The 12,405-nt window shown below is 37.2% G+C and overlaps 1 protein-coding gene across 7 annotated transcripts in view; it reads left to right on the top strand.

The window, feature by feature from the left end:
* mob2a (MOB kinase activator 2a) overlaps window positions 1–12,405 on the top strand; it is a 208,578-nt gene that overhangs the window by 192,102 nt on the left and 4,071 nt on the right. For all 7 annotated transcript variants that reach the window (XM_048545879.2, XM_059652026.1, XM_048545880.2 and 4 more), the window contains one exon: window positions 6,954–7,078. In XM_048545879.2, coding sequence (XP_048401836.1) covers window positions 6,954–7,078 — 125 coding nt within the window. The remainder of the gene's footprint in view (window positions 1–6,953; window positions 7,079–12,405) is intronic.

Below are 12,405 nucleotides of genomic sequence, written 5' to 3' on the forward strand. Positions count from 1 at the left end.
TAGCCTGCCAAATATCAAAAACTGCATCACCTTGTTGCTGTGCCTTATACCTAAGATATAATGTGCCCCTACTTCATTGATTTCTGTTCAGTTCGTCTGTTTACAAAGGTTTCTGCAGAATCTTTGCCACGTAAGGGAAACTTTGTGTTTGCGTTCACAAGAGAGCTGTGTATTTTCCATGCCCCTTCTATGGTTATAATATGTTTTTATAGGTGTGAAAAGCTTCCTTTTTAGGTAGAGCAGTCTGTTGTAAACGTGTTGTGTTGCTACCCAGAAATGCCAAACTGTGTTCCTTTATCCGTGCCTATTCTTTCATGAAGCAGCACCTATTATAATAGTTCTTCACAAACAAAATTCAGAACAAAGCTAAAGTAGGGTTAGAGATTAGTGCTGTGGTAGCTTAAAAAATGTACATAATTGCTTTCGTAACTCAAACAATAAAATAAAATATTTGTTTTTAATCATCATATCCTATTGAAGGAAAAATAGATGTTCTTGTTACTTTCAGTATTCTCAGTAGTTTGGTTGGCCATTGTATTTGAGCCTAGAGTAGTTGATACTCGTGTGCAATCTTTGACATTTCAAGTTCCAACATTTTTTAAGAAAATTAAATCAAATAGATGGAGATATTAGTCAATGAGTTCAAGTCGAGTTGTATCTCGTATCCAGAATGGGCATTGTTGTAGTATTTCAATTTGTAGCAATTGTATGTAATGTAGAGACTTTATTAAATTGTTAAATCCTGAAAACCATGTGTTCATGAGCTGCATGGAAACAGTAAATGGGTAAAGCTGAGAGATATAGATGTGAGGAATAGACAGCACAGTTGAAAGGATAGGTTACTGTGGATTTAGAAACAGAGATATATCACGATGAGGAAACTTAGCATAATGGAAAAGAATTTGGATTGGATCTTGAGTATAAAGTAGCTGAATTAGAGACAGCAACGTTGTGGAGCTGAAAGAAAACAGTGTTGTTACTGGAATGGATGAGCTAGATTTCAATTCATTAGGGTGTCAAAGTTGCATCCGTCTTGACTCTGATAATGGGAACTGCAGATGCTGGAGAATCCAAGATAACAAAGTGTGAAGCTGGATGAACACAGCAGGCCAAGCAGCATCTCAGGAGCACAAAAGCTGACGTTTCGGGCCTAGACTCTTCATCAGAGAGCTCTCTGATGGGTCTAGGCCCAAAACGTCAGCTTTTGTGCTCCTGAGATGCTGCTTGGCCTGCTGTGTTCATCCAGCTTCACATTTTGTTATCCTTCTTGACTGTGGTGAGATGACAGCAGGGAACAAGTTGAAACTAAAAACAGAGGCACTTTGGTTAGTTTCAGTATTTTCAATTTTATGGCTCTTTAAAATCCGCAGCAACAGCAGTTGAATTTTAATTCAATAGGTAAGAATTTCTGGTTTGAACTTGTTGTTGCCTGTGGCTAAATATTTTCTTGCTAATGGTTGCAAGCCTGCACTTGTGAAATACACACTGACACAGGCAAAGAGTTAACTTGGGATTTAAATTAATGGATGGAGAAGAGTTATTAGTATGTAAGTATTTTTCTCTGGGTGGAATTTGATATTTTAGATATTTGTGGTGAGTTTTGATTGATAAACACTTTTGCAATGGAATTTATTAACTAGCTCTGCAAATGTTCTGTTTAATTAAGTTATTTAGTCATTAATGCAGTAAATGTGAAAGCACCTACATTGAATCTTTAGAAAGTGTCTAGTTTCTTTATCCCCCAAGTCAAACCTCTCTCACTTGAAATTGAAGTTAATTGCATTTGAGAATCAGTTTTTCTTCCACTGCATCATGTGGCAGAATTCAGTCTTTGCAATAAAGTCAGTGTGATGAGTTCAACTAATCAGTAACTGTTCATGTTGCATTGTTATAAAGTGTAATTATCTTTGTGTAATGCTGTCATGTGATTTTGAGATCACATTTTGCCACTTGTCCATTTGATGGCATATTTATTCAGGCAGTTATTCAAAGTACTGAAAAGAGGCTATTTACCTAATGCATGCAAATATTTCAGTCAATGTAAACTTTGGGTTGGGTAACAAAGAATTAATTGAAGCTAGGAACTCTGCCAAAAGGAATACTTGTCGAAGTTTTAATGCTTTCAAATAAAGCCTGACTTATCCAACAGTGTAAGAGAGTCCCAGGGGTTAGCCAAGTTGAAATACTACCACTGCAGTTGTGATTTACTCCAGTTGCCTGGTAAAAACTTGGAAATATTCTCCATCTCAAGAGATCTATTAAAAAAAGAGAAATTGGTAGAAATTCCACAGGCTTCGAGGTTGATTTGGTGGTTAAATTGCACCTACCCATGTTAATAATTGATTTCCTTTATGTCTACATTGATATACTTTCAAAGTGTACAAGCGTATGTATTAGGAATAGAAGTAGGCTATTCAGTCCCTTAAGCTTGCTCTGCTGTTAGGTAAGATCATGCCTGATCTGTTTGTGTTGCAACTTGCGCATTCCTATCTACTTCTAATGATCTTTGATGCCCTTTCCTAACAAGAATCCCTCACCTCAGTCTTAAAAATATTCAATGACTCAGTGAGATAGCGAATTCCAAAGTTTCACAACCTTCCAAGAAAAATTTCACCTGGTCCCTTTGCTAAAAAGGCAACCCCTGATTTTAAAAATAGTGTTTCCCCACGCCTTAGTTTGGACCTATGCACAAAAGATATCTTTTCCATCCCCATTCCTTATAGACCATTCAAGATCTTAAATATTTCAGTTAAATCACTCCTCACTCTTCTAAGCATTTGCTGCATTACAATCTGACAGAACCTTTCCAGAATTTAGAGCACGTCGGAAAATGCATTTCTCAAACATATCGAAAATGCATTTACTGCTTTGTTAGTCACCTCTTCAAAGATTCTAGGATGAAGTCCATGTCAATATGGACACTCGTCTGCCTGCAACTTCATCACTTTATTTCATTTTGGTTGCAATGTCACTGTTATTTAGCTTTGCGAAATTATGTTTTCTCTTTAAGCTTGCTGCTTTTTCAACTTAAGTTTACGCCAAATGGTAGGACCCTTTAGAATTTTTTTATAGCTGGAATATACTTATTCTGAGTATTCTAAAATATCTTTATATTAGGTCCCTGAGAATCTGCTGCACCATTTCAATTAATGTATCCTCTAGCCAGTATGTCATTCACTTCAGCTGTCTCAGCTTTAATACCAAGTAGTGACCCTTATTTGAAATTAAAATACTAGTTTTAGATTCATGCATAGTCATTTAATTAGGAGTGCCTTTTCTCTGAAGTCATTAATTTATCCCGTCACTTCAGACAATACTGAATCAAGTATAACCTGCTGTCTAGTTGGTTCCAAGACACACTGCTGTAAGATCTCAAAAGCATCCAATGAACTCCTTATCTAGGCTGCTTCTTCCAGTTAGATTTTTCAAGTCTGTATGTACATTAGTCATCCAGGAATATTGCTATTGCTTTATCAGAAACACTCAACATTTCTTTGTATATACTCTGTCTGCAATGTGGCTCCTGTTCAAGGGCCTGTAAACCACTGTATGATGAATTCCTTTCCCTACCATTCTTCTCCACCCAAATCAATTCTATATTCTGATCTCCTGAACCAAAGTAATTAACCAGGACATTGCACAAATGCTGTGTGATTAACAATGCTATTGCTCTATCTTTTACCGAGTTTCTTATTCTTATACCCCTCTTCTTAATATACTCCTCAAATGTCAGGTCCCAGTCTTTGTTAGGAAACATACGTGCATTAACGTACACAGCCTTTAGTTTTGTCTTTTGTAAACTTAGTAATATCTAGTTTTGATTATCGGTGCAATCTTGGGTCCTTTTTTCTCTGTGCATTACAATAATTCTCTGACTTTTTGTTTTCCATTTTACTATTTTCTCTCATTGTTTCTGTACTCTTTGGTTTACCATGTCTTTCCATGTTTGATCCATCCCACCCCACCATTTAGTTTAAAACTTTTCCTCATGCCCTAGTTGTGTTTTGCAAGAACACTGGTGCACGGTTCAGGTGCAAATATGCCAGTACCCCAAAAACAAAACCCACATCTTTCACAGCAGTCTTTGGGCAATATATTCATCTCTCTAATGTTACTTGCCATATGCCAATTGCACCCAGCTGAGTTGTTAATCCAGAGCTTGTAACCTTTTGAGGATCTGCTTTTTAATGTAGTCCCTAGCTCTAAAACTTTGGAACTAGATGTGAAAAGTTATTTGTTTATTGATCTCTAATATACCAGGTTTTTTTTTAAAACTGGAGGGACTTCAGTGTGTTTCCTGAAAAGTCTACACACTTGTCATGTGACCTTGGGATAAATAACACCTGTCACTACCAGAAACAGAAGAACAGGTGTAGGCTATCCAGCCTGTTGATCCGTGGCTGATCAAATATTTCAATGCCTTATCTACACTATCCCAATTATATTTTACACTATTGATAATTAGAAATCTATTGATCTCTACTTTAACCATACTCAAAAACTGAGCGCACATAGCCCATGGAGCTAGAGAATTCCCCACTGAGTTTAAAAAGTTCACTCATCTCAGTAAGTTGTTTGCAAACACCCAAAGATGAAGAAGTCGTTATTGATCTGATCTGCATAGTAGTTGTTTGCTTCATGCTTTAATTACTTAAATTGTATATTTTATCCTGACAGGTACCTTTTTGGTGTTCACATGAGGTTTACTGAACCCAAACTCCAAGAGTTCATAACATATTGGCTTTATGCTAAGTGCTTGAGGTTGTTGCCAAACCACAAATGCCTTTAAATTATACATTGCCTTATCGCTTGTGATGCTTTGTACTCATACTCAATCACAGACACTGTGTGCTTTGGGGCCTATTATCATTGATATGTATTACATTCATGTCAGCCAAATGCAGGTAGTATCTTGTATAGTAAAGTCCATCTGACACTTTCATCCCACATTGTTTACTAGCAGTAAGTACAAATAATACCTTAAGAACGTTTTAGGTTATTGCATTGCTGTTTATTCACTGCTCAAAATGTAGTTTTAAACATGTTTTCACGTTGAGTGACAGTATAAGTGGAGGCTAACAGCTGAACTTCGTTGAAGAATTAGTCAGAGTGATATGCATTTTCAGCACCTCAAGCTGCTGTTTGGCCTCAGGAAAAAGGTTGCTCTGAAAAGTTTACCTCCATTGTATACCTTTGGCAGCAGGAGTGCCATGTCACCACTCCAAGGACACGTTATCAGAGATGTGCCTGCAGTGTAGCTTTTAAGCATTAAGTTGCCTTCTGTGTGAAGGATTTGAAATATACAGCAGGTTTATAAAATTAAGCTAGACTGAATACCATTTAAGTCATGCTCAATCACAAGTTACCATTTAACATTACACTGCCTTGACCTACAAGGTATGCCGAGTGCACAGCCACTCTCTAAAAAAGTAACCTGTATTTTCAAAATTGGTATGCAGTATGTATGCACTTAAGTAAATTGACAGAGCATTAGACCCTAACTTGTCCCAAGGAGTGCAATTGTAATTGAAAACAAGCTGATTAGTAGCCTTAAATTTGTTGCTAAATTTGAACTCTGTTTATCACTACATCACTGTATCAATCATTTCACTTTCCAATGTGAATGATAAATACGACAAATCTTCAAAATTAAAGTAGTAAGCATTAGTAATTTTATTCATTTACTTATTGTCATGAGAACATAAGTTGAATATTTGTAGAATTACAAAATTTAATTAATTTTCTCTACTGTTACTTACCAATGAGTTCTGAGAAATTAGTAGTGAAAGCACAATATTTTATATGCTACAATGTACTGTGAAATCAATAATTTCCATAATTTTAAAACTAGATAAGCTACATTTTTCCCCATGTTTTAGTCACAAATCAAAATGACTTTATTTGGTTGTGTAATACCGTATGTACTTGAGATGTCGCAACTGCATTGCTTAAACTACTATCCGTAGAATGTAATTTATCAAGGCAATGTTGCAATTAATTTACACTCAGCATGATTCACCTAACAACTAGGCAATGGGCTAGCAGTATTATCACTGTACTGTTAATCCAAAGACACACATAATATTCATGGCAGCTGGTGCAATTTGAATAGGGTTAAAAAAAATCTGGAATTAAGAGTCTAATGATGACCATGAATCCACGGTCAATTTTTGGAAAAACCCATCTTCTTCACTCATGCCCTTTCAGGAGGGAACCTGCTATCTGCACCTTCTCAGCAGCTGTAACATTGTTCTGCTATCCTGATGCTCATGTTTAGAATTGTATGCTTGTAAAGCACACAAGACAACACTTTTCACTATACCTCCATACACGTGATAGTAATGAATCAAATCAAATCCTTACCCTGTCTGGTCTACATGTGGATCCAGAATCACACCAATGTGGTTGACTCATAACCTCTGGGCAGTTAGGGATGGGAATAAGTGCTGGACATATGAGAAATGTGAAAAGTGTTCTCTTATAATAATGTGTTGACTGGGACATGCAAACCCCCTGCTCTGTCAATAATACTTCTAATTTTTTCACTCACTTAATCCAAGAGATTGGAATTCATATAATATTTTGTATTTCTGATAATTCTATCGTACATTTACAAATCCGATCATGTCAATTGAATTCACGTTGTTTGACTCCAAGGTCAGAATGCACCAAACTTAAATTTACAATTTAACAAAACAAAAATTTAAATGTATGTATTAGCATCCTGCATTATTTTGAATCTTCGATGAGTTATCTAAATTTAATTTGACAGAAACTTGGTGAAACTTTGAGCTTCCAAAATCATTTTGGTGGAATTGGAGTGATTGTTTATGAACAGAGTGTAAATGGGAAGAATATTTTCTATTTGAGTGAAGCACGTCACTTGGAAATTGTTCCATTTCTCACTGTTGCTATCATTGGTTAAAGTAAATTGAACGTTCTTTTGTCATCAGGCAATATTACTGGTATGATGAAAGGGGAAAGAAAATCAAATGCACAGCCCCGCAATATGTGGACTTCGTTATGACATCTGTACAGAAGTTTGTGACAGATGAAGACATTTTTCCAACAAAATATGGTAGGTTTTTATGTATATTTTTAAATGTGGTTTGTGGGATTGCTCATCTAAAGAATTAGTTTGGCAGTCAAATGCTTGCAATTCAGATCAAGGTCAAGCTCTAATGAATATTGCATTAGGCAGCACAACACAGTTAGAACTGTCACATGTTTGTGGAGTTTTTTTCCCCAATTTTTTTGTTTACTATGTTTAATTAAATGATGGAGACTTCCATGTTTTTGGGTTACTGTCTGGATTCGCAAAAGTTGTCCAAAGTCTCTGCTTTCTCTTTACTGATCTTCCCCCACTTTGTAAATCCTTTGCTGTTTTAAGTTTATTTCAGTAGATGTCAGACAGAAATCCAAAAAGAGGATAAAACTAACCCTCATGAGACTAGGCTGGTATTTTCCTATTTTTTGATACCTGACACTTGTACTGTTTGATCCCAGTCTTTCACTATCCAGTTGTAATCTTGATTGTTGGTTTACCAGACAAGTCAGATTTCGATGGTGAAACCCTGAAAAACATAGAAACAGTAGTGGACCGTTCAGCCTAAGTTTGTTTTTGAAATTTGGTTACCACAGTGGTCAATCATTGAACATATACATGTGAGGTGCTCAGTGTACTTGTTAACAAAACAAGTTTGCTGCATAAAAAAGCTGGCTATATAATACAATTATACTAGACCTTATTAGAAACAACAAAAAGAAAGATTCAACCCTTTTATCCCTAACAGAGACTCAACACCCAGTGAATTATCGGTCCTATCATGACTTCAATGTTTCTTATTGAACTTAACATTGCAAGCATTTCCTTTCAATTACCTTTACCAGATGTGATTGCTACAGTCTCTTCCTGAAGACAGATATGCAGACTAATTTTTTTTCTGATTTTACTCAAATCAGTAAAATAGCTAAAGCCTTCCACAAACTAAACTGCCCTTCTGAATTCAACCTGCTTGTGACCCCTGGGCTATCTATCACTGTAGGTCTTCAAAGTTTCACTTCATAAGCACCCAAGAAATTATCTCATAAGGTAGCTTATCTTAGATCTGATGATTCCTTAGGATTTTTTTGGCTGACTGTTCCAATGAATTTCTGACTCCTGCTTCAAAAAACCAATCAGACCCTCACAGCATTGAAAGCCAAAAACCTATTTAGCTCGACTTTACAATTCCCAAACAGTAGTCATAAGTTAAACTTGTATCGCAATCCAAATATGGAAGCACCTTTTTTTTTTAAATGTTACTGCTAATTGTCCTTATTATGTAGCAGACCATACCAGCATCACCAGATACTGGTTCTCAAAATGCAGAGTCAAGGATCCAGCATGACCTAAATTCATGGAATCATAGAATCCCTCCAGTGTGGGAAGAGGCCATTTCATCCCATCCAGTCTGCACTGACCCTTCAAGGACCATCCCACTTACTGATCGGAAACTACCCATTGAGGCCACCCAATCTTAAGGCTGTTTAGTGTTTTTTGTCCCCAGTAGTTTTGCTGTTCCTGAATCATGTTGCACAGTCAGTCCTGGACTGGGAGACTTCCAGAAACTAAGTCATGGGTCATGGGATTTTGAGTTCGTGAAGTTGACTCTGTTACGAGGAAGTCTAGATTTTCACTAAGTGCATCCCAGATCTTGTTGAGTTATAGTTGCCCTACAGATAAGTGGTGGACATTTGTTGTGTTTATTCTATTTTGTATATTTTCCTTAATTTCTGGATTTGATTGGCGTACACACATTGGTTTTGATACAAAAAAGAAAAAATATGAGCTGGGTCAAATGGTTACAGGGTTGAAGGTAAGCCTGCTTGGAAAGAGATTTGAATATAAGGATTTTAAGATCAGAGGGGAAGGGCCTGTGAAAATTGGTGAAGATCATGCTGTTGACGTGAGCATGGCTTTGTTGGGTATAAGTTACAGACTAGAGAATCACATTGTATGCATCTGAAAGGTTTTGCAAGAGACAGTTGGGAAATTAACTCTTGAGATGAGAAGACTTGATAGCTGGGAACCTACGGTAACGCACAGTCTGGCTCTGATTGGAAATGGGAGCAAACAACCTGGCAATGTATTAAATGTGGGATTTGTGCCTCAGCTTGGGTTGAAGGAATAAACCAAGGTGTTTGCATGTACGGGTTCACTCTGGCAATTGAATAGGATGTCGTCAGTATTTCCAGTTGATCATTTGAGAACAGTTCTTATGGTCCAAAATCAACATTAAGCAGTTAGTAGCATTGGCCCTGTGGAATTAAGGGTGTTAGAATTGACTTGCCACCATCTGTACAAAAGGTATTCCTTAGAAGGAGCAGGAAGGATAGTTATGTCACCATTAGTTTTAAGTGATATGGCAGGACACAAACCAGACTTGAACAATGAGTGGGGTTCAAGAATCGTCACTTTGATGTAACCTTTTTGTTGGAGAAATTTTTTTTTCCCTTGCAGCAAACATGAACATGTTGAAGATTCTCTAATGGTCATGGTTTCTGTAGTGCCATTTTAGAATTTTAAAAAAAACCACTGAATTGCATGCTGTTGACTTTTTTAAAAAAACAATCCATCCAAATTCCCGATTGTATGACAGGATGTGACTCACGTGATAAATTACCAAGATGGTTACGTAAAATGAAACCACAGCTTCAAACTATTTGAACAAACTTGTAATTTTCAGTGACTCAAATGTGCACTAAGTCATGATACAAGCAGCTACTTATTATTCCTGGTGTTAGAAAATGTAATCAGGGTTGCTGTCTTGAAAACATATGTAAATAGACCCGTATTATAGAATAGGCTTCTGACTTGTATTGTTTCATAAAGTACCTTGACATTTTTTAAGTATTGCACTATTCTGTTTTGCTTTCACAAATGACATTACTCAGGAAAATAATCTTCAAAGTGTAGTGGGTGGTGGAGACCAGCTGAAACTTGTTAAAGAGATAATGGGAACTGCAGATGCTGGAGAATTCCAAGATAATAAAATGTGAGGCTGGATGAACACAGCAGGCCAAGCAGCATCCCAGGAGCTCAAAAGCCGACGTTTCGGGCCCAGACCCTTCATCAGAGGCTTTTGTGCTCCTGGGATGCTGCTTGGCCTGCTGTGTTCATCCAGCCTCACATTTTATTATCTTGAAACTTGTTAAACTTGTGTTTCTTTGGATTTATTCAGCAGATTACAATTGAAAATCATGAAATTCCTATCTGAAAAGTTATGGCAACTTCTCAGGAGTTTTTTTAAAATTTTGAAACAGTGCCCTAGTTTACAAAGGGAGATTGGAGTGCTACACACAACCTTTGACAAATGCTGAAAATTTGTACTGCTGTTACAGATACAGAACAGCTAGCTATGTTTTTGTACATTGGTTTATAGCTCCCTCCAGTGGCTGATTCAATACATATGAAATACATCTATCTGCAAACCACAAGTTTTAAGTTAAATTTTGATCAAGTATATAATTATTTCATGTGTACTAAACAGTCAGTATTCTTCAAAGGTAGTAAGCTACATATGTTTTATAGATTGTTCACAAATGTTGGCTTACTGCAAACACTTTTAACATAATAAATCATTGCAAGACATTTCACAGCAACATTACAAAACAAAATATGGTTCACATGAGGGGATAATTAGTTTAGATGACCAAAAGTTTTGTCAAAGAAGTGAGTAAAGGAATGACTCAAAGTGGAATGGAGAGACAGATAGGCATAGGGAGGGCATTGGAGAAGTTGTTTCCTAGGCACCTGAAGATGCAGCTATTTATAATTGAAGACACTGAAGGCCAGAGTTCAAGTGCACGTATCTGAGAAGGTTGTATGGTAGGAGGAGATTGGAGATTGGGAAAGTTTGAGGGTGTGGTGGGATTTGAAGATCAGGATGAGAGATTTTAAAAAGGCTACTTTTTTTAAGTACTGTAGGATGTGGATATTTGTCAGCCTTTGACCCATTAATTTCCCCAACATCATTTTCTTTCTAATATTGATATCCTTCAGTTCTGTCCCCTCATTAGACCCTTTGTTCCCTGTTATTTCTAAGAGATTTAAATTGATAAGTTAAATAGACAAGGTAAGCAAGAGCACAACAGACAACGAGGGGAGACTGATGAATTAAACTGCATTTATTTCAATGCAAGAGGCCTGGCAGGTAAGGCAAGGATTTGGATAGGTACATGGGAGTGGGATATCATCACTATTACTGAAACATGGCTGAGATAGGGACAGGATTGGCAGCCAGGGTACAGATACTATAGGAACAATAGAAAGGGAGGTGAGAGAGGAGGGGAGTAGTATCACTGCTGTACTTTAAAACAATATTCATGCAGGATCATCCAGGGAAGCTGTATGGGGCGAATTGATAAATAAGAAGAGGGTGATCACTTTGGGATTGCACTGTAGGCCTCCCTCTGTAGTCAGGTGGGACACTGAGGAGATCACAGCTGTAGGATTAGGGTTGTAATAGCAGGGGTTTTAATTTTCCGAACATAAACTGGTACTGCCATAGTGTTATGGGCTTGGATGGGGAGGAATTTACTTGTATCAACGTAACTTTCCCAATCAATACATAGATTGCCCGACTAGGGAAGGGGCTAAACTCAACCTCCTCTTGGGAAATAACACAGGGCAAGTGACTGAGGTGTTACTGGGGGTGCACTTTGGGACCAATGACCATAATTCTATTTGTTTTAAAATAGTTGTGGGAAAAGGATAGGCCTAATCCACAAGTTAAAGTTCTAAACTGGTGCAGGGGCAATTTTGATGGTATTAGACTGGAACTCCCAGAATTTGATCTGGGGAAGCAGTTGGTAGTTATTGCGATGTCTGGCAAGTGGAAGGCTTTCAATAGTGAAATAACAAGTCAGGGAGAGTATGTTCCTATTAATGTGAAGGGCAAGGCTGGCAGGAGTAGGAGTAGAGTTATTGAGGCTGTGATCAAGAAGAAGGAGGCAAATGTCAGGTATAGCTGGGATTGAGTGAATCCCTTGAGTGCAGGGGTGTAGGAATACACTTATGAGGGAAATCAAAAAGGGGACATGAGATAGCTTTGACATATAAGGAGAATCTGAAGTTCTGTAAATATGTTAAGAGCAAAAGAGTAACTAGGGAGAGAATAGGTCTTTTTAAAGATCAACAAGGTTATCTAAGTGTAGAACTGTAGGAGATAGGCGAGATTCTGAATGAATATTCCACGTCTGTATTTACTGTGGAGAAAGACATGGGAGGTAAGGAACTTTGGGAAATAAAGACTGATGTCTTGAAAAGACCCCACTTTACAGAAGGTGCTGAAGGACTTAAAATGCATTATGGTAGATAAATCTCCTGGACCTGATCATATATCCTAGTACATTGTTGGAAAT

The sequence above is a fragment of the Stegostoma tigrinum genome, chromosome 17 (assembly GCF_030684315.1).
Source record: "Stegostoma tigrinum isolate sSteTig4 chromosome 17, sSteTig4.hap1, whole genome shotgun sequence".
Classification (NCBI taxonomy): Eukaryota; Metazoa; Chordata; class Chondrichthyes; order Orectolobiformes; family Stegostomatidae; genus Stegostoma; species Stegostoma tigrinum.